The 20,701-nt window shown below is 38.7% G+C and overlaps 1 protein-coding gene across 1 annotated transcript; it reads left to right on the top strand.

Moving 5' to 3' along the window:
* Window positions 1–9,251: 9,251 nt before the first annotated feature.
* Window positions 9,252–17,795, top strand: ISCA2 (iron-sulfur cluster assembly 2). Its single transcript, XM_060758591.2, has 4 exons — window positions 9,252–9,353; window positions 15,567–15,726; window positions 16,298–16,413; window positions 17,282–17,795. The coding sequence occupies exons 1-4, from the start codon at window positions 9,295–9,297 to the stop codon at window positions 17,454–17,456; spliced, it is 510 nt and encodes a 169-aa protein (XP_060614574.1). The 5' UTR covers window positions 9,252–9,294; the 3' UTR covers window positions 17,457–17,795.
* The last annotated feature ends 2,906 nt before the right edge of the window (window positions 17,796–20,701 follow it).

The raw sequence follows: 20,701 nt of genomic DNA, 5'->3' as shown, positions 1-20,701 counted from the left end.
AGTAATATTGTAATATTCTTTCCATCCATTGTTATTCAGTTTGAGTCCTGCACAAAGTAGCTGCATGCAATAACATCCTGCGGAAACTTACTAATAACGCATGGGGTGCAGACCCAACATTAATAAGAACATCAGACCTGGCCTTGTCTTACTCAACCACTGAGTATGCCTGCCCCATCTGGCATAAATCTGCCCACGTGAAGTAGCTGAATATAGCACTGAATGAGACATGTAGAATAATCATGGGATGTCTTACGAATAAACCTACATCTGTTGATAGACTCTATAAGCTAGCTGGCCTCCCCCTCCACCACCACCACCACCACCACCGATGTGCGACAGGAAGTTGCTACCAATTGTGAGAGACATAAGGTTGAACCCCGTGAAAGCCACCCACTGTATGGCTATCAGCCTCCTCCTAGTAGACTCAAATTATGGAAAAGTTTAATGAGAACCACCAGTGCTTTTAATGTTCCCCCAGCAATAGCAAGAATGTTCCCATGGGCAACAAAATGAGGCAATTCCAACTGGATGGGCCCCCATGAAGGTCTTCCTTCAGAGGCAAACCAAGAATGGGCAACTTGGAAGTCCCTGAACAGACTCAGAAGTGGAGTGCCTAGAGGCACTTACAAGCCACACCAAACAACAGCCAGGCCATCAAATGCTAATCAAGGTGGTCAGTTGAAGCATTCATACCTAGCTCCAACAGACAAGAGTTCTTTCTCCCACCCTAGACATTCCACAGATATATAAATCCAATTTTCGTAGTTTCCAACAGACCTCACAACCTCTGAGGATGCCATAGATGTAGGTGGAACATCAGGAGAGAATGCTTCTAGAACTTGGCCATATAGCCCCAAAAAAACTGCAACAACCTAGTTTCAAAAGGTTTATTTAAAATATATAAGAACTACAATTCTTGATAGAAAAGTTTGTAAACCAGAATTAACAAAGAGATGGGTCTATAGTTTTGAATCTTTTTTATATCCTGGTCTTCTGTTGGGATTAACATAACATTAGCTTCTCTCCATGAATTGGGAATCAATACATTCTGTAGAGCAATGGTTCTCATCCTGTGTGTCCCCAGATGTTTTGGCTTTCAATTCCCAGAAATCCTAATAGCTGGTAAACTGGCTGGGATTTCTGGGAGTTGTAGCTCGAAACACCTGGGGACCCACAAGTTGAGAACCACTGCAGTGTAGAGCCTCATTTATTTATTGGTGTAATTGAGGAACTAGAACATTTTCAAATTTTTGTGGAAGATTGAAGTAAACCCATCCGGGTCTGGGGCTTTGTCGTTTTTTGTTTTTGTTTTTACATCCTGATTTCTTATGACATTATGCGGCTATTTAACACATCTTGATCTTCTTTTGTAAAGGTAGTTAAAAAATTTAAAGATATTTGTTTAAGTCAGCTTGATGGACAGAGTGTAGTTTTTATACGTTTTTGTAGTAGTTTACAAAGTTTTTTGTATATTTGTGTCTTTCATGCTTTCCTGACCATTATCTTGAATCACTGTAATTATTTCTTCTGTTTTTAATTTATTGGAAAGTCATATTTTTGCTTTATTTGCGTGCTCAAAATGATTTTTTTAAACCCAGTATTTTCTCCATTTTGGTTATCTACAGATGTATGACATTAGCTCTGGTTTCGCTGGCCTTCAGAGTCTCCATGGGTCCGCTTGCTTAATCTATCTATCTCTTTGGAATGTAAACAATCCCAAGGCCTGCCCCCTCTTTTCAGGTACTTCATATAAACTTATTTTTATTGTTAGTTTTTTTCCTTTTTGGTGGTGATAGGGGGAAGGTCTCTCTTCACAGCAATTTTATTCCCTTTATTGTTCCACTTCTTAATAGTTAAGTCCTTTCAAAGTCCTCATTAAATCATCTTATGGTTATACTTGCAGTTTGTACTTGAACTTTGGAGTTTACTCTTTCCTTCTCCTTTCACTTTTCTCTCTTCCTCTTCTGATTGTAGTGTAGACACCACAAAAAGTTTTATGGTTTTATTGATTTATGTCTTTTAGCCGGAGGGGCTGTTGTTCTCTCTCCCCTTGTTCCTTTCCACTGCTACCAGTTGCAGCCTGGTGAAGAAATAGCTCCGATGGGGTGATGAGGGATTGTGTCCATCCAAACTGCTCCCTGATAACAGGCCTTGTGGAGAATCTAGACCCATGTTGATCACCTCGCCATCTTGCCAGAAGTCTCTGCTCTTTTTTATGATGCAGGGACACATCCCTATTCTTTCCATGTTGTTCCTGTCTCTGGTTCCAGCTATTCTGTAAAGTGCAAGAATCCATCTATTTGATTAGCTAAAGTATACATATATTATGTGTTCACATGCCTGCCTTATAATCTGCCTATGGGAAGAGAGCAGTTGTATTTAGTTTGAATGGTTCATTTACCATTTCCCTCTTAGAAACTGGCCTTGGAAACAGGTTCTTGGGAAACAGAAGGTAGTGTGTATGTCACTTTTTATTACCCAGAAAAACTCCCATGTCACTCACGCCCACTTCTGGTTTTCCAAATGGATGAATGACTGTGTCTCACTGCTAGATTAAGAAACTCAGCATTGCACTTCATATGGCTGCTGTCCAAGATACAGCTTGCAGAAAAGCAATCTTAGACAGCAAACTAGTTTGTTGGAGGCAAGAAAGCATTGCCTCTATCTTTCTTCAGCCTTGTACTTTTTTATTAATAGAGTCCCCATCAACCTCGTTAAGGCCATAGTTGGGGTTATGAGTTTATATATTAGAACCTAACATTTCAGCCAGGACTTTCAGTTGTATGTGTTTTTTCATCTAGTACATTGACAATATTGAGACTTCCAATTGCTATATGCTTTCTAGAATGAAAGTAGAAAAGGGGCAATCTGTGGGCTGCATGCTATCCCAAACCTAAGTTGTGTGACCCCTAACCCACTAACAGTTCCCCAAAGCCCACCATCTGCTTTTGTAAAAAATAATAATTTGTGGGTCGTTTCTTTCACATTTAAACAGCCCCCTCCAAAGCCAACATGACGGTTCCACTGCTTTACCCTCCTCCCCTTGCAAAATACTCCCTTGAACTCAGTTTTGGATCAAAAGTTGCCCATGATGGCAACTGAAATATCACATCTGATGGACCAAGACCCATGAGAGCAAAAAATGCCCACACTCCCCTGTTGCTTCGCAGTTCTAGAACAATCATTCTTGAAAATAATAATAATAATAATAATACTTTATTTGTATCATGAAAACAATACACAATTTGACTGAACATAAACAATGGACAAGGTCAATTGATAAAATTAAAAATTTAAAAAATTCTAAAACAGTCATACCTGTGGGTTTTTTCAAACATGAACTAAAGTGCCAAATAACAATGATCGACGTCATCACATAACCATAATACATTACTCCAGGTCAAAGGAGTAATAGCCATTTTTTAAGGTTCGAATGGAAGATTTGGAGGTTTGGAGATTTGGGGCTTATCTAATCTCTCTAGGGAGGGCATTCCAGAGGTGGGGAGCTGCCACCTAGAAGGCCCTCTCTCTCATCCCCACCAATCTTACCTGTGATCTAGATAGGTCTAGATCTAGGCACAAGTCCCTATGATATTTACAAGCCCTTATACATCACTAGGTTTATAAAGATCCTGATAAAATCAGTGGAATTGACATAGGTTAATTATCCGGTAGATGCCAGCAGTGGTCAGAATTCTTGTCACTTTGGAAAAACAATCAAGTAGAATGTATAGCTTCTGTCAGTACTGATGATAACATGTAAACATAAATGATTTGGTCAGTTTTCATGAAAGATGGCCAAATCTCTTCTCCAGACTGTGTATAAAGTCTCTGAAAGTATATTCTGAATTGTAAATACAGACTAAAAGATATTCAGGTTATATTCTTCTGGAGCCAGATACTGCTGGAGTTTATTTCTGTGTAGACAGACTACAGTTTTGTTAGAGTGTAAATGCCTGACTAGTGATTAGTTGTCATGTAGATGATCATGGGTGGAATCCAGTTGTTGCACTAAGCTATATAAATTGTACTTCTCCCAGGCTCTGCATTCTTTGGTATTAGTTTAGCTTCAGGCATGTCTGACTCGGAAACATGTTGAATTGTTTTTACTTTGTTTCTGCTTTATGGCAATCCTAAGGCAAATCTGTCAAGGGGTTTTCTTGGGAAGATTTCTTAAGAGGAGCTTTTTTAAATGACTTCTTCTAGACAAAAGTAGATTTGAAGATTGCCATAAAGGGGATTCAGTGAAAGAAGATACATGGGTAGTTGCGGGTTAGTTATGTGATCCATACGGAGTGGTGTCGGAGGTCACAGGGGTTGGGTTCACGGGTGTGGGGTTAGAGGGACAATAAATGTTAATGTATTATAACTGTACAGTCAAATTTGATTTTTTATATGTTTAATGAGCGCTGACTGTATACCATTCTGCTAACTGGCATACTCTTTTGTATTTCTTTTTTTCTGTTTTTTTTTCTCTTTCTTTTTTACTTTTTACTTATTTTGGTTTTCCTTTGGTGTCGGTTTTGTTTTCTGTATGCACCACAAACCAATAAAAAAAAATTTTTTAAAAATTAAATGACTTCTTCTGAGCCGACAGAGTTGCCCAAGAACACCCAATGAGTTTCCTAGTGCAACACTCAAATCATGACACCATGCTAGCTGGCTCTTCTAACCCAACCTGGAACTTTTTCTTATTACATAGGTTCCTTCTACACTGCCATATAAAATCCAGATTATCTGCTTTGAACTCAATTATATGGCAGTGTAGACTCATATAATCTAGTTCAACACAGATAATGTGGATTATCTGATTTGATAATCTGGATTACATGGCAGAGTAGAAGGGGCCATAATTAGAGCCCTCTGATCCCGCTTTAACTTCCATGGCAACATCCTATTGAAATCCTGGAATGTTGATTTATGGAAGGGTATTTATAATTCTCAGTTGGAGAGCTCTAGTGTTTCACCAAACAAGCTGTAGGATTCCATAGGATGCAGCCATGGCAGCTAAAGTGGAATCATATTACAATAATAGCATAATGTGAAAGGACCCCTGGTTTCCTTCCACACTGCTTTCCATTCCAAACCATGCCAAGAAGAAAATAGTACTGTGAATGCCACAATGGTGCCATTTGAGGGAGAAATGGGCACATTTTACTTTATTGGTGTTATGTGAGCCAGAAGAGTAAACAATTACATACAAACATCTATCAGAAAAATCAATGGTCACTAGAGAAAACTTTTTGGTAATAAAGGCAGAATTGAGCAATACTTGGGTAAGTGACATTTGATTGTCTATAGGGCTATAGCTAAAAACAGTCCATAGGGTGAGGCTGAATCATCATGGGTCATTAACTAGACTTTACACTGGAGTGGGCTACTACAGAAGGAGAAAGGGCGAATTTGCTTCTTAGCACAAACCACTGGTTGGTCTCACTTCTGTTTTCAACCAGAGATCAGCCCCAAAATATACCTGGAGCTGAACAAATGTTACTTTTGCTTTCTATTTCCTAGTTTGGGGATTGTCTTCAGTTGAAATTAGCTTTAAGAGCTTGAGGAAGTTTAAAAGCATGCTACCCCCCCACCGCCCTCCGTAAAGCAATAGTTGATTTTTGGACCATATTCCATAAAACTTTACAACTTTATTAGTTTTTAAGGTTTAAGATGCCACAAGGGCCTAAATATCCTAAAAGCGCTCAATTCTATCTGATTTTGGAAGCAACACTGAGTCAGACTTAGTACTTGGATGGGAGATTGACCAGAAATATCAGATGCTGCAAGCTATGTTTCAGAGTAATGCAATAGCAAACCACCTCTGAGAATTTCTGGTTAAGAAAATGGTATGAAATTCAAGGTTTCCATAAGCTGTTAGTTAACCTAAACACATACAAGGCCCTAAATGTGTGTGTGTTGTTTCTATTGCAGCAAACTGCCTTTACCACTCCGCTGGGCATGTCTCACCTCAGTTAACTCAGCCTTAACCCAGTTAGGCAACATTTTCCATAGCCCCACTGAAGTGTGCAAAAAATGCCATAAGGATTCATTTGAAGGCTGCAGTCTGTTTGCTTCTGAAGACCTTTAGTCCAGTTCACAAGATTAGAACTCTGTTTTGTTTATGCAGGGCAAGTTGTCGTCGTTTTTTAAAACCACAAAGATGATAACCGTATCACTTGAGGGTCACTTTGGAGATGTCTCTTCATCCTTGTCAGATCAGCAAGAAGGAACATATTTACGTTTTGGCCAATTTTGCTTGTTCAGCAGATCCCTTTCACCTACATCAAGAGCATGCATTTAACTCAAGGCATATTATGACGAGGGAAGTGAAAAAGCCAAGGCTAAAGTTGCTGGGAGTTGGACAATACATTGATTAAGGCCAACCTATATGTCACAGAAATGTGCACACATTTGGTTTCCCCAGAAATAAGGTAAATTTAAATTTAACGTATGTATTTTAGGTGCTGAACTTTGGGCTTGGCGACTTTGAGACTAAATGTTAAATATTATCCAGTGGTTTGTGGGAATGGTACTCCGAGAGCAGTTCCTTTTCAATCTTATTCATTTGGTGTAGATTAAGATTCAGGTACTTTCAAAACAATATTCAGACAGTTCCCGAGTTATAAACAGCTGACTTACAAACAACTCATAGTTAAGAACAGGGGTAAGACAACAGGAAGTGAGAGAAATGTACCCCTAGGTTTGGAAATTTACTCGTGAAAGGGTTATCATGGAGGAAAGATGTATCCACTGAAGCTTTATTACCAATCATTGGTTGAACAGCAAGCCACATTTTTCAAAATCCAATTATTACAGTGTTGGAAATAGCAACCTTCTTCAAGCCTCCACTAGTAATTTGTTTGTATATTATTCTGTTTGCTTACTGTATACTGTATTATGTTTTGATATGCAGCTTTCCCTTTGCTCTATGTTTCTTGAGGTAATGGGAGGGACTGCAGACCTCATGAACAGATAATATATATATATGCCTGCCTTCAGATTACCTATTATTTTAGGGTGACCATATGAATTCCATAGGGGTTTCTCAGAAAAGGAATAGAGAGGTTTTGGGGGAGCAATTTGTGTGGTTTCCTGCCACAGTGCTTTCTGTTCTAAACCATGTCAAGAAGTAAATACTAATATGAATGCTACAATAGTGCTATTTGAGGGAGAATGGGCACATTTTACTTGGTTGGTGTTATGTGAGCCAGCAAAGTAATCAATTACATACAAACATCTATCAGAAGTAAAAATGTAAAAATCATTGGTCACTAGAGAAAACATTTTGGTAATAAAGGCAGAATTGATCAATACTTGGGTCAATGGCATTTGATTTTCTGTAGGGCTATAGCTAAAAACAATCCATAGGTGAGGCTGAATCATCATGGGCTGAATGAGGGCTGAATCATCAGTGTAAACTAGAGTTTACACTGGAGTGAGCTACTACAGAAGGAGAAAGGGCAAATTTGCTTCTTAGCACAAATCTCCGGTGGATCTCACTTCTGTTTTCAACCAGAGATCAGCCCCAAAATTATCTGGAACAGAACAAATGTCACTTTTGCTTTCTATTTACTGTTTGGGGATTGTCTTCATTTCTGGTGAAATTAGCTTTAAAAGCTTGAGGAGGTGTAAAAGTAACTTGGGGGCTGCTTGTATATATATTATTTATTTACGTGTGTGTCTGCCCTCAGTTTATCTATTATCTTAGGGTGACCCCATGAATTCCATAAGGGTTTCTCAAAAAAGGAATAGGGAGAGGCTTTGGGGGAGCAATTTGTGTGGTGTCCTTCAACTGAGGTATTATCATGCAATTCAGTGGTAGATTACACCATCAGTTACTTTGTGAGATAGGGACTGCGGACTACAAGATAGGCTATGAATAGCACAGAACATTAACCTGTGTTCTTGTAGACCTTAATTCACTTTTACCTCCATTGCTTAATTTATAATAACATTATATACATACATTATCATTAAGCCTGTAAACATACGTGTTAGCAAGCCCTATTAGTTACACTTTGGGAGGAGGGTTACATATGAATAAGAATAAATTCACCCCAGTGGCGCAATGGGTTAAACCCTTGTGCTAGCAGGACTGAAGAGTAGCAGGTTGGAGGTTTGAATCTGGGGAGAAAGGGTTGAGCTTCCTCTGTCAGCTCCGGCTCCTCATGCGGAGATATGAGAGAAGTCTCTCACAAGGAGACGGCCAGTTTTCTCACACCAGAAGCAACTTGCAGTTTCTCAAGTCGCTCCTGACACGAAAAAAAAAACCCTGAAAATATGATCAGAGTTTATTTATATTATTAATTTATTTACTATATTTATACCCTTCCCTCTCTAACCCAGAGGTGACTCATAGCAGCTTACAAGTTATATGTACATACAATATATTATATTATTAGCATGCTACAAAATTAGCATTATATATTACTATATTGTACTATACCACTACACTGTAATATTATTAGTAATATTACATCTAATATATAATTAATATTATTATATTGTATTATTATTAGTATTATATTGTATTGTATTATATTATTATCAATATTATATGTTGTTGTTCATTCGTTCAGTCGTTTCTGACTCTTCATGACCTCAGCCCACGCCAGAGCTCCCAGTCGGCCGTCACCAACCCCAGCTCCTTCAAGGTCATATGTATATATTATTATATTATATTATATGTATATACAATATATTATGAGCATAGTACAATATTCGTATTGTTGTTGTTCATTCATTCAGTCGTCTCCGACTCTTCGTGACCTCATGGACCAGCCCACGCCAGAGCTCCCTGTCGGCCGTCACCACCCCCAGCTCCTTCAAGGTAATATGTATATACAATATATTATATTAGAATAGTACAATATTAGTATTATATAGTACTATATTGTTGTTGGAGGGAGGGGCCCCCAACTGATGCTATGTTTTCAATGTTTTCATTTAGAATAGCTTTTCAGTTATTTTTCTCCAATTATAATAGAAGGAAACTCCTTTCACCCCTAAACAGATTCACACAAGAAACTCAAGAGGCAGTAGTAAAAGTTCCCGCCTTTGAGGTCTCTGCGCCAGCCAATCAAAATGCTTCAGAATGTACAAACATGAGACTTGGCTTCCCAGACCCTTCCGCCCGGATTTCCTCGCCTTCACTCCAAACCACGTGACCTTCCCGTCACTCTCCGCTAACTTCCAATGGCGCAACCGTCTCCTCTGCCGCAAACCAATTGACGTAGGGCGTAGGCGGGACATATGGTTCGTCTGCACCAATAGAGACAGAGTCAAGAGGAGAACAACATGGCGGCACTGGGAGCACTTACTTGTTTCAGGGCGCTGAAGATTTGCGGGCGGAGCAGGTAGTGGCGGTTCTTTCCCCTTTTCCCGCCAGTCGTCTAAAGCTGCCCTCAGACTGAGCGAGATGGTTTTTAGTGGAAGGGAGGGAGTCAACTTTGTTTAACATTGCATGTACGGCTTTCAATCTTTATTTAGTCCTCAAGGTGTTTTGGACTTCATCTCCCAGAATTCCTGGCAGTTGGCCAAACTGGCTGAGGCTTCTGGGATTTGAAGTCCCAAACAAGCCTGGAGGCCCAGAGGTTGGGAATTGGAAGAAGGCAGACTTAAGAAAATAGCAACGGCGGTTCATGGAGCCGAAATCGTCTTAGGCTGTCAGACAAGTTGTTGTTGACAGAGTGAAAACTAGCGAGGGCTTCTAGAATAAGAAAGGATTGATTCTTACCTGGTGATACACACCTGCCAAAATTCCTGCTTCTGCAGGATTTTAAATGCACAGGAGGCCTCTCTAGTTTTCACTCTGGCAACCCTCATAATCTGTAATAGCTACAAATTTTGTTGACATTTCTCCTTCAGTCTTACAGTGCATCTGTACTGTAGAATGATTGCAGTTTGACACCACTTTAATTGCTATGACTCATTGCTATTGAATTATGAGAGCTGTGGTTTTACAAGCCTTCTCTGCTAAAGAGTGCTGGTGCCTTACCAGAACACATCTCCCATGATTCCATAGTAATAATACCAATAATAATGCAAAAGGCTTGTGATCCCAAAGAGTGAATACCGTAAAAACACAATCCAGAACAGAAGAGAAAACTGGTGAAAGAAGGCTCTCCATGGACAGTTCCTGGGAAAATTGAGAGCCAAATTGACAAAGAAAAAATGGCTGTGGCTCACAAATGGAACTTTGAAAAAGGAGATGGAGGGCCTGATTCTGGCAGCACAAGAACAAGCCATTCGAATCAATGCCACCAAAGCCAGAATTGAAAAGTCAATGACAGACCCCAAATGTAGACTCTACAAGGAAGCATATGAAACACTAGATCACATCCTCAGCTGCTGCAAGAAGATTGCGCAGACAGACTACATAACACAGTTGCTCAGATGATTCATTGGAACTTGTGCCACAAATACCATCTGCCTGCGACAACTAACTAGTGGGATAACAAGCTGGAAAAAGTTACAGAAAATGAACACGTCAAACTACTCTGGGACTTCCAAATTCAGACAAACAAAGTTTGGAGCACAATATTCCTGACCTCACGATCCTATTAAAAACAAAGTATGGATTGTCGATGTTGCAATCCCAGGTGACAGTAGTATTGAAGAGAAACAACTAGAAAGGCTGACATGACATGAGGATTTAAAGATCGAACTGCAAAGACTCTGGCACAAGCCAGTCAAGGTGGTCCCAGTGGTGATAGGCACACTGGGTGCAGTGCCTAAAGACCTAGGCCTGCACTTAAACACAATCAGCGCTGACAAAATTGCCAGCTGCCAGCTGCAGAAGGCCACCTTACTGGGATTGGCACGCATTATCCGCCGATACATCATACAGTCCTAGACACTTGGGAAGTGTCTGACGTATGATCCAATACAACAGCCAGCAGTGCTGTGGACTCATCTTGTTGTGTTTCAAATAATAATAATAATAATTAGTTACTCACCTTCTCATGGCTTGAGGCAGGGTACAACACAGTCAAAGCTTTGGAAGAATATAAATTAAATGGATTCCTGATTATGCACCAAATATATATCCACAAATACAACAGTATGTATAGATAAATAATCAGTAAACAGGTATGGAATATAAAATTGAATAAACATATACAAATTTACAAGTATAATGTTGATGCTCCGTACATCAGAAAGAATATAAAACTAAACAAATTTGCTGCTTGTGAAGTCAGCCAGTTGAACTGAAAAGTCTGTAGAGCACACGACCAGTTTTGACTTTTTTAGTCTTCCTCAGGCGCAATAAGAACAGAGTGTTAACAGAGTATCTCAGAAAGATATAAATTCACACTTACCCACCATTGATATAAATTGAAAAAAGACATAATACTACTTGAGAGATGAATGTAAAGTGTTTATCATGGAAATATAAAATTACATAGTTGCCTGAGGAAGATTAAAAAAGTCAAAACCGGTCGTGTGATCTACAGACTCTTCAATTCAACTGACTGACTTTACAAGCGGCAAACTTATGTTTAATTTGATATTCATTCTGATGTATGGAGCATCAACGTTATACTTGTAAATTTGTACTTGTTTATTCAATATAAGTTTATATTTCATACCTGTTTATTGATTATTGACCTATACATACTGTTGTATTTGTGAGTATATATTAGTTTGGTGTACAACACAGTCGAAACACATCAACATCATACACCCACACACACACATTAGTTTTGAGCCATGACAATTTAGGTGGTGTCAAACTGCGAAGATGCACCCTTTAGAGCAGGTATGGGCAAACTTTGGCTCTCCAGGTGTTTTGGACTTCAACTCCCACAATTCCTATCAGCCTCATGCTCCTTTCTTTTTCCCCTTAGCTATTTAAGGGTTCACACAAATATTACAACTACCGTAGTTCAGCCTTCTCGTGAAAATAAAGGTTTCAGATAATTTATCCTGTGCAAACAAACTTGAGAGTAAGTTATGCTGAGAACATGGAACTTCTCAGTACACATATTTAAGGATTTGAATGCAATTTGGTAGTAATTTGCCCTCATTCTAACTGTTATTATATTTCCTCTTCATATAGTAATTGTTTTGCTATTTGTTCAATTTGTAATACAGTGGCCCCTTAGTATCCATAGAGACTTAATTCCAGGAGTCCCCATCTGCTCAAGCCTAATATTTTTTTTTATTGCCCGCCTCTCCTAATGGCTTGAGGCAGGGTACAACAAATTCAAAAACATGAACATAAAAATATATATATAATAAATTACATAGATACAATTTTTTTAAACTTGCACCACACTCAGTACACACACAACAGGATAGTAAAATGGTGTCCCTTGAATAACATGGCAAAATCAAGGTTTATTCTTCAAATTTAGCATTTATTTTTAAACATTTTCTCACCATGGATGGTCACATTTTTGGATGCAGAATTCATGGCTATTTCATTTTAATTTTGTTATTGCTATCATGCTATTAAGATTGATTTCTACTTCAGTTGATGGTTATTTTCATGCAATATTGTCTCTGGGTTAGTTTTGTAAAAAGAAAATACTTTTAAGTACCTACTTGCCACTGTTGAGCCCCCTTGCCTTGAAAGCTGGCCTAAGATATTGCAGCAGAGCAGTATCTTTTACCATCCTTTACCAGTGGTTACTTTTCCAGTTTTCTTTATTCCTTCACAGATACACTTTGATACAGAATTACTTTAGAGGTTTATTAACATGTCTCAGGAAAACAGAGGAAGGCATCCATCTATAGAGAACCGCCCTATTGATATACAGTATAATAGTAAAAGAAGTGCATCTAACAGCATTGCATTTTCTATTATAATTGAATCTTAAAGATGTAGATGTTTTAAAATGAAAAGTAAAGATGAAAACAATGTTAACATCATTAGACTATCAATATTTAAGCATCTAGAACTCTTCGCTTACTGACCAAAATAATCACTTGGGAAATCTATATACAGTATTGAGCTGTAGTGATACATTGCTGAGAGAAAGGAATGGTTCAGGAAAGAACAAAGGGAATATTTTAAAAAAAATTGAAAGACAAAACAAAGCACATTGTTTATATGACATAATTAGTGTATGGATCTTCTGATCAGAAGTTTGTATTGAGTCTAGGAGTTTAGCTGGGTTCAAGTAAGGTTCATGTATAGGGCTTACAACAACAGAACGGTAAGAACAAGAAAAATAGCTACAGAGATGATTGGGTTTCTGATGTACACAAGGCCAATGCAGAAGAAAATAACCAGTGCTCATTTCAAGTTGAATGACTCACAATTTCTCCTTTATAATTTGAATGGACAACTGCTTCTGTATTTCAAAAAAAGTCATTAAGATTGTAACATAATTGTTATAGGTAGCAATTGCTCCCTCCTGCTCAGAAGGCCACAAATGCGGTCTCAATAAATCTCCTATAGTTACAAAGAGAAGTCAGTAATGTCGTTTGTGGAGTTTATTAAAAGGCCAAAGTACACTCTTGAATGCAAGCATACCTCAGTTAACAAAGTTGATAAAGAAGCTGCTTTTTACAAAGTCTTGTTATGGTTTCTCAGCCCCTCTTTTTCTTTTTTGTTCTCTGTCTAGCTGGATTTTTTTTTGAGCAGCATTTGCATTGGGCGGATAGTGAAAAAGAACTGGAGAAACACAGCCTTTTGGTGTTGTGCCTGCACTAACTAGTGCAATAAAACTTGAGCTGGGAAAGAAAAATTCTGCTTAACTGATCCTTCTATAGCTGTTTGTGCCTGCCCACAACAGGCAAATTTGGTTGCTGCCTCCAGATTCTCTTACTCAGTGTGCAGGAAGGGTAGAATAGAATGAAAAGAGGCTGTTTCACACCTCTTTCCAGCATGTTAAAAAGTATAGATCTGCAAGTTAGGTAAAGATTCTCCCCTGACATTAAGTCCAGTTGTGTCCAACTCTGGGGGTTGGTCCTCATCTCCATTTCAAAGCCGAAGAGTTGGTGTTGTCTGTAGACACCTCCAAGGTCATGTGGTCGTAATGACTGCATGGAGTGCCGTTACCTTCCTGCTGGAGCCGTATCAGTCTACTTACATTTGCATGTTTTCAAACTGCTAGGTTAGCAGAAGCTGGGGCTAACAGTGGGAACTCATGCCACTCCCTGAATTCAAACCTGCGACCTTTCGGTCAGCAAGCTCAGCAGCTTAGCGCTCTAACCTACTGAGCCACTATCTGCAAGTTAGACCATCAAATGCAAATCATATGAGTAGAAGCTGATAAAATATGGTCGCCTCTGGATGGATTTTAGAAAATCCATTCAGGTGGTCCCTAGAAGGTTCAGATTTTTTATTTACTTCTTCAAGGCTTAACGGATAAGCTTGTTTCATTTCACACATGCATATTGTTAGTCTTGAATTTTAAAAGATGCTGAAACATGTTTTTTTTTGTGATGAAGGAACCTATCTCTCTTCTTTTGATTATATTTTTGCCTCTGGCACAATAATTTCTGTTAAAAAAGTAATGTTCAAGAACACAACTTTCTTTGTTAGCTGAGGTATACCAGTACTTGGTTTTATATAATAGTTCTTTGTAAAATGATGAAAAGACTTTGTGTTCAAAAGACGGATACATGACTTTGACCAGGTAAAGGAAGTGCTGCCTTCCTTGACATGGGTTCAGACCTTAGTCTTAAAACCAATAGTAAATGTTCAAATTCTCCTTGAGTCAGCACTGTGATATAAGGGTGGAATGGATAGGATGAAAAGTGTGCCTCTGGGTTTTCTGAGAGTGTATTTTTGTCTTTGTGTACCAAAAAGGTATGTGTACATTTTCTCTATGCTTTTTGGCTTTTTGGCTCTCTGCAATTGTCAAAGTGTTTCTGGACTTGCTATAAAGCCTCTGAAGCATGCTAATCCTGTGTAGCCATGCTATGCCATCTTGAGGCTACGTAGGATCAGACAAGCATCTGGCTATGCAATATAGTCAGATGCAAGATGGTTACAACAATGCTGAGACCTCCAAAGGATTCCAGCAGTGATGTACCATATATACTCATGTAGAAGTCTACTTTGGGTATAAATCCAGGGCAGACTTAAGGTTTCACCTTTTGCTGCTCAACTCAGAGAAGAGGATGGTTCCTTTTTTATAACTGCTAAGGTACTTAGATTGTCTCATGGATAAGTTGACCAAAGGTTTTGGTATCAGTTTTTAACAATTTTTTTAATTTATACATGAGTGTATAGGGCAATTGTTTTCTGCTTCTGTATGCTCCCCACAAGGTAAGAAATAGCCTGGCTGTTAGGAAGGTGGGTAAGTTTCAGGGGCTTTACAGTGGTATACAGCCCAACCTTGCATATAGTATATATACAGAACTACTAAATGCAGAACTAACCAGGTCCATATGCCGAACTACTAAATTGCATTGAACTGTACAGTACTGTAGCTGGTGTGCTCAGTTTTCTTCTTGGAGATAGTTCCTCTAAACTTGTAAGACATTCTGTCTGTCTGGCATTGCCTTTTCCTAATAGAGCATTTATGTTACTGTAATTCCCCATACTGCTAATCTGATGATTTTTTTATCCAACAACTGAAGACATTTTATTCCTCATCTTTCCCATATAGATGTCCCTTTCATCTTTGGCATCACATGAAAACTCCATTGCATGCCTCACAGGTTGGTACCTGTATGCCAAGGATCAGAGTGCAATGGGTAGCATCCTCTGCCAGCATCCAGAGTGATTCCAGTGAAGGACAAATCTCTCTCAGTGAGAATTGTGTGAAGGTAAAATTCTTTGGAAGTCATCCTATGCACGTGCCAGCTGTAATGTTCCTGAGTTGTAATTTGGTCTGTTATTTGATGTGACTATGCACCATTGGGTATAAATGTGTAAAGTTGTGTGTACGATAAGTGTGTGACTGCCCTAGTCCAAAGGGTACACATTATTTTAATGACAATCTCCATTATCTCACCATATCATAAAGCCATGCTTTGATATAATGATGCACAGTGTGCTACCAGTGACATATGGTGGCACAGGAACTTAGATTTGCGATGCAGTACTTGATCCATGCTGGAGAGATAAAATTCGGGCTTATTTTCAGTTAAGATAAAGAAATAGGTCATGTGAATTGATTTGGAGGCTTGTTGTGATAATAACCCATTTATTCTTAGATAAGTCATACAAAGACCTCCTTTGTAGCAGTTGTGAAATAATGTGCCAATAGGCTGATAACGATAACTTCCTTCTCCATCATGTGCTTTGTGTCACTCTTTGTCTGGTGTTCACCATTCTGTAGAACAGTCTTTCTAGTTGTATGAATCCTGCCCATCCTCTCCCTTTGTGTTTTAATAGAGACTACTGGAGATTGCCGAAGGATCTGAGTTTCTCAGGCTGCAAGTAGAAGGAGGTGGCTGTTCTGGTTTCCAGTATAAATTTTCCTTGGATACAGTTGTGAATTCGGATGATAGGTAAGAAAATAGATCCCTGTGTGTGTAGTGGGGGAGGGAATGGTAGGTGGGAGAGAAGAAGGGTTAATGAATAAAGAACAACATCGACAAGAAAAACAGGGTAAAGTAACATCTGTTACAAATGGGAACTTGATAAGATCAAAAACATCTAGAAAGAGAAAGATTATGACTTTCCTCTTGAAAAGTTGGTCCAACATGCCTTTTTCGAAGAGGAGTTCAAGTGTTGTAGGTTCATGACCATAAAAACCTGATTCAAGACATCTAAATTCTTATTTTTTTCAGATCGATAAAATGCAGAGAGCTTTCTCTGTTTAATATATTCTAGAATTTTTCTACAAAAACTCCTGTGTTCCTTGATCTTTATGATGGTTGGAGCTGGGTGACTACCCTTTAGGACATGTAGAGCAGGCTTATCAAACTTTTTCCACATGTGACCCTTTTCCATCCAAGAAACATTTATGTGATCCTGGGTATATAAGTATATAAAATCAAACATTTACTGATAATACATATATAATAAATCTCCCTTTGTAAGGCTAAACAGGCTGTTTTTTCTCTTTTATGAAGTACAACTGAAGCATTTATAACGGAGAGCCCACTGCAAACACTGCAGTGTTTATTTGTGTCAATGTCTAAAACAGCTACTAGGTGACATTCAGACACCTTTTACTCTTGCCAATTTTTTCGTGGCCTCCATTTTTCTTATGGGACCCCATTTGGGGTTGAGACCCACAGTTTAAGAAGCAGTGACAGGCATGTAGTAAATCTTGGAGGCTGATTTGTGTGTGGTATAGAGATAGACAGATATATAGTCTTTCAAGTTGTCTGTTCAAGTGCCCTAACATGCTATATGGATCTCCTTCTCCAGGATCTTTGAACAAGGCGGTGCCCGAGTGGTTGTGGACTTGGACAGCCTAAGCTTTGTGAAAGGAGCAATAGTCGACTTCAACCAGGAGCTAATTCGCAGTTCCTTCCAGGTGGTGAACAATCCACAAGCGGAACAAGGTTGTTCCTGTGGGTCATCGTTTTCAGTTAAGCTGTGATCAAATGACTCCATGTAGACTTTTGTAGATGTTGGCAGGCAAATTTCATTTCATTTGCATGTTCCCCAGTGGAGTTCTGCTTCCTGCAACAACTGGTTTAGTACACAAAGATGCAAGAATATCCTCTGAATAGTCTCGAACGACAATTCATTTCTTCAAGATGAGATGTGAACTGTTTAAGTCTTCATTGTTCAACCTGAATCCATGTGCAATTTTCCAGTGGAACCATGTTGATTTTCTGCATAGCAGGTGAAACTCTGTGCTGTGCTGGGAGATGTTTGTACATACTTCTTTGATTAATGTATTTAATTTTAAAAAATAAATTTACATTACATGTAATTTGTGTGGATATTACTATACCTTTTCATATATCTGTTTGTCTGCTGTGGCACTGAAGGGTGAAAGGGGCCCACAACTCTTCACAGGTTTCTCTGCCTAAGTGACTCCTTATGGAACCCATATGCATATTCTTGAATACCTGTAACATTCTGTTCAGATTGTTGCAGGATGTATTTGCCAGGTTCCAGGAAGGCAGAAATAATATACCTTCTAAGAATAAAAGCATATAATGCATGGACCACCAGTGGTCTGCAAGAACTAAAATATGGTCCACGTCCTCACCATTACTGTACTGTTGCAACAAGAGAGACTGGTCTCGCGAAACCCTCTTATACTGCCAAGGCTTATTAAATATGGTTTTCTGTAGGCGTGCAGATTCCGACTACTCTATGGCAAATGTTTTATATCAGAAACTAGAGCTGATGTGGTCTATCCAATGCAATTCTCTTAATCAGCACCCTAAATAACCTAACCAAATCTAAAGTTGACCAAATACTGATTCGTAACTCTTAGTACTAATGTTGGAGAGTGGTCCCTGGTCAAAGTGGCCTCTGATCAAGTGGCCTCTGGTTAAGAGGTCCCTGGTCTGATGGTTTCTGGTACAAAAAAAGGTTGGGAATCACTGATATAATGGATCTTTGTGTGATACCAGAACTGTCTGGACAAACTGGAGACTCAAAAACTCTCTCTCTCCCTCGCCCTCTCCCTCTCTCTTTCCCTCCCTCCCCCCTCCCTCCCCCCCTCTCTCTCACACACACACGTGTGTGTGTGTGTATACATACATACATACACACACACACATGTGTATATATAGCGAGAGACAGAAAGAAATCAGAACAAATGTGCAGGAATGCAAGCATTTCAACTTCAGAAAACTAGGGACTAAAGAACATTGGATTTTGAAGACTGGATTCTGATAGTGTTCTTGGAGGGCCTTGACTCTTATCCTGATCATGTCTCTAGTTTTCTTAGAAATATAAAACACTAGGTAGGGCAGGACAAACGAGCAGCTGTAGGGCACAGCCTGTGTTTTTCTTGATAATAGTTGATAGCTACTGCACCACTGATTTCAATTAATTTCTGTCTTTGTAAACCAGAACTAATAGGGCTACCCTTCTTTTTGCCAGAGAGATTCCTGCTCATATTTTAAAGTACATATTTTGAACCATTTATATATGTTCAAAATGCATTCTTGAATTGAGTTGTTCATTTATTTTATTTACACTAACATGTAGACAGGAAGGGTGTGTGTAAACCCCTTGTGTGGACTGTAACCATAAAATGGAGAGTTAAAAAAGGCAGGTTCATATTTGTATTCAGTAGAACCTTGACTTAAGAGCATTTTGAGTTAAGAGCAATTGCACGCCTCTGGTTTCACTTTGACATTTGAGCAACGTTTTGAGTAAAGAGCTAATGCCAGAATACAGAGTCAGTTTTGTTCTTATCCGCTTTGAGGAACTTTGGGTTAGTAGATTTTGTGTGGTTTTTATTCCTGGTATGTTTGGCTTCGTGAAGAGAGAGGGGGGAGAGAGTGCAAGAGAGAGCGGGAGGGAGGCTGGAATGAGCACAATAGCAAGAAAATGATGCTTCTGTCTCTGCCTTTTGTGCTCTGTGCTTCCTTGTCACAACTTTGTGCTTCTAAGATTTTAAAGTTGATCTTTATTTTTTAATTGTTCCATGTGAATGTGCAAGTTTTGCCTTGCTGTTATGCTGGCCAACATACATTTTGTTGCCTCAGATGTGCTTCCTTGCCACAACTTTGTGCTTCTACCATCTTAAATTTGAACTTTCTTTTTTTTCTTGTTCCATGTGAATATGCATTTATACACTATTTGTTATTTATGAAGTACATTTTGTTATTTTAAAACACGTAACAAAAAAGTGGGGTTTGGGGCCCTTGAACGGATTAGTAGCATTTCAGTGGGAAAAATCTGCTTTGAGATAAGAGCAATTTGAGTTAAGAGCTTGATCACTGAATGAAGTAAACTCTTAACCATTTGTTATGGTAGGCAGATCAATATTTTGAAACACTTTTTTTTTAATTTGAATGGAAACAGATTTGGTGATTTAAATTCTTCTGCCTCCCATGAATGCTAACAATTTAAAACTTCTTTAAATCTCTTGACCATTTTAAGACAAAAAAGTTCAGCTACTATTGTGTTGACAGGCAGGGAAAAGTTTCATAATTAGAATGCTAAATAGTAATGTCTTGACTGAATTTCTACTCAAAACCAGTTGGGAATTGAAAACCCCATTCTTGGAACTTAATTAATTTTTGCGTGGCAAGACAGGGAAATCTTTTGGCCTCATATATGATAAGACGTAAACACAACTGGCGGACTTCTGGAAATCTTATAACTGTTCAACTGTGAAAAATATGCATGCTTTTTATATGACAGCTTTTGTAGTGCCAATATTTTAACAGTTTATTATTGCACAGAAGATAACTTACGAACTAGATCTAATCCCAACTAGAAGTAACTTGAAATCTGTAGTAAATTTCAGAGACTTGAATGTTTTTATCTACCTTGTTGTAGGTAAAAGGAATGGATCGTGGAGCCTTTTTGAAGGTGTAACATGCATTTGGAGGGGGATTTGGCTCAAGGGAAATTGTGGCCTTAAAAACAGGAAAGTAAGCATATTTAGCCCATTCTGACACAGCTGAATAACTCATTACTTGATATTCCACTTTATGTTTGGAATAATTGAGGTGCAGGAAATTTAAATAGTGTGCCAGATGAAGTTTCTAAGAAATGAGACTAAGGCCCTTTCCACACAGCTGTATAAAATCCACAAAGAACTGGATTATATATGGCAGTGTGGACTCAGATAACCCATTTCAAAGCATATATTGGGGATTGTCTTCCTTGATATTCTGGGCTACATGGCTATGTTAAAAGGCCCTA

The sequence above is a fragment of the Anolis sagrei genome, chromosome 1 (assembly GCF_037176765.1).
Source record: "Anolis sagrei isolate rAnoSag1 chromosome 1, rAnoSag1.mat, whole genome shotgun sequence".
In the NCBI taxonomy this organism is placed as follows: domain Eukaryota; kingdom Metazoa; phylum Chordata; class Lepidosauria; order Squamata; family Dactyloidae; genus Anolis; species Anolis sagrei.
This window is presented reverse-complemented; position numbering and strand designations above follow the sequence as displayed.

Excerpts from the sequence above, each read along its gene's own strand:
- ISCA2 (XM_060758591.2), top strand. The coding sequence starts at position 9,295 with ATGGCGGCACTGGGAGCACTTACTTGTTTCAGGGCGCTGAAGATTTGC. Across the intron at positions 9,354-15,566 it reads AAGATTTGCGGGCGGAGCAG|ATGTCCCTTTCATCTTTGGC; the intron begins GTAGTGGCGGTT and ends TTTCCCATATAG. Across the intron at positions 15,727-16,297 it reads TCAGTGAGAATTGTGTGAAG|AGACTACTGGAGATTGCCGA; the intron begins GTAAAATTCTTT and ends GTGTTTTAATAG.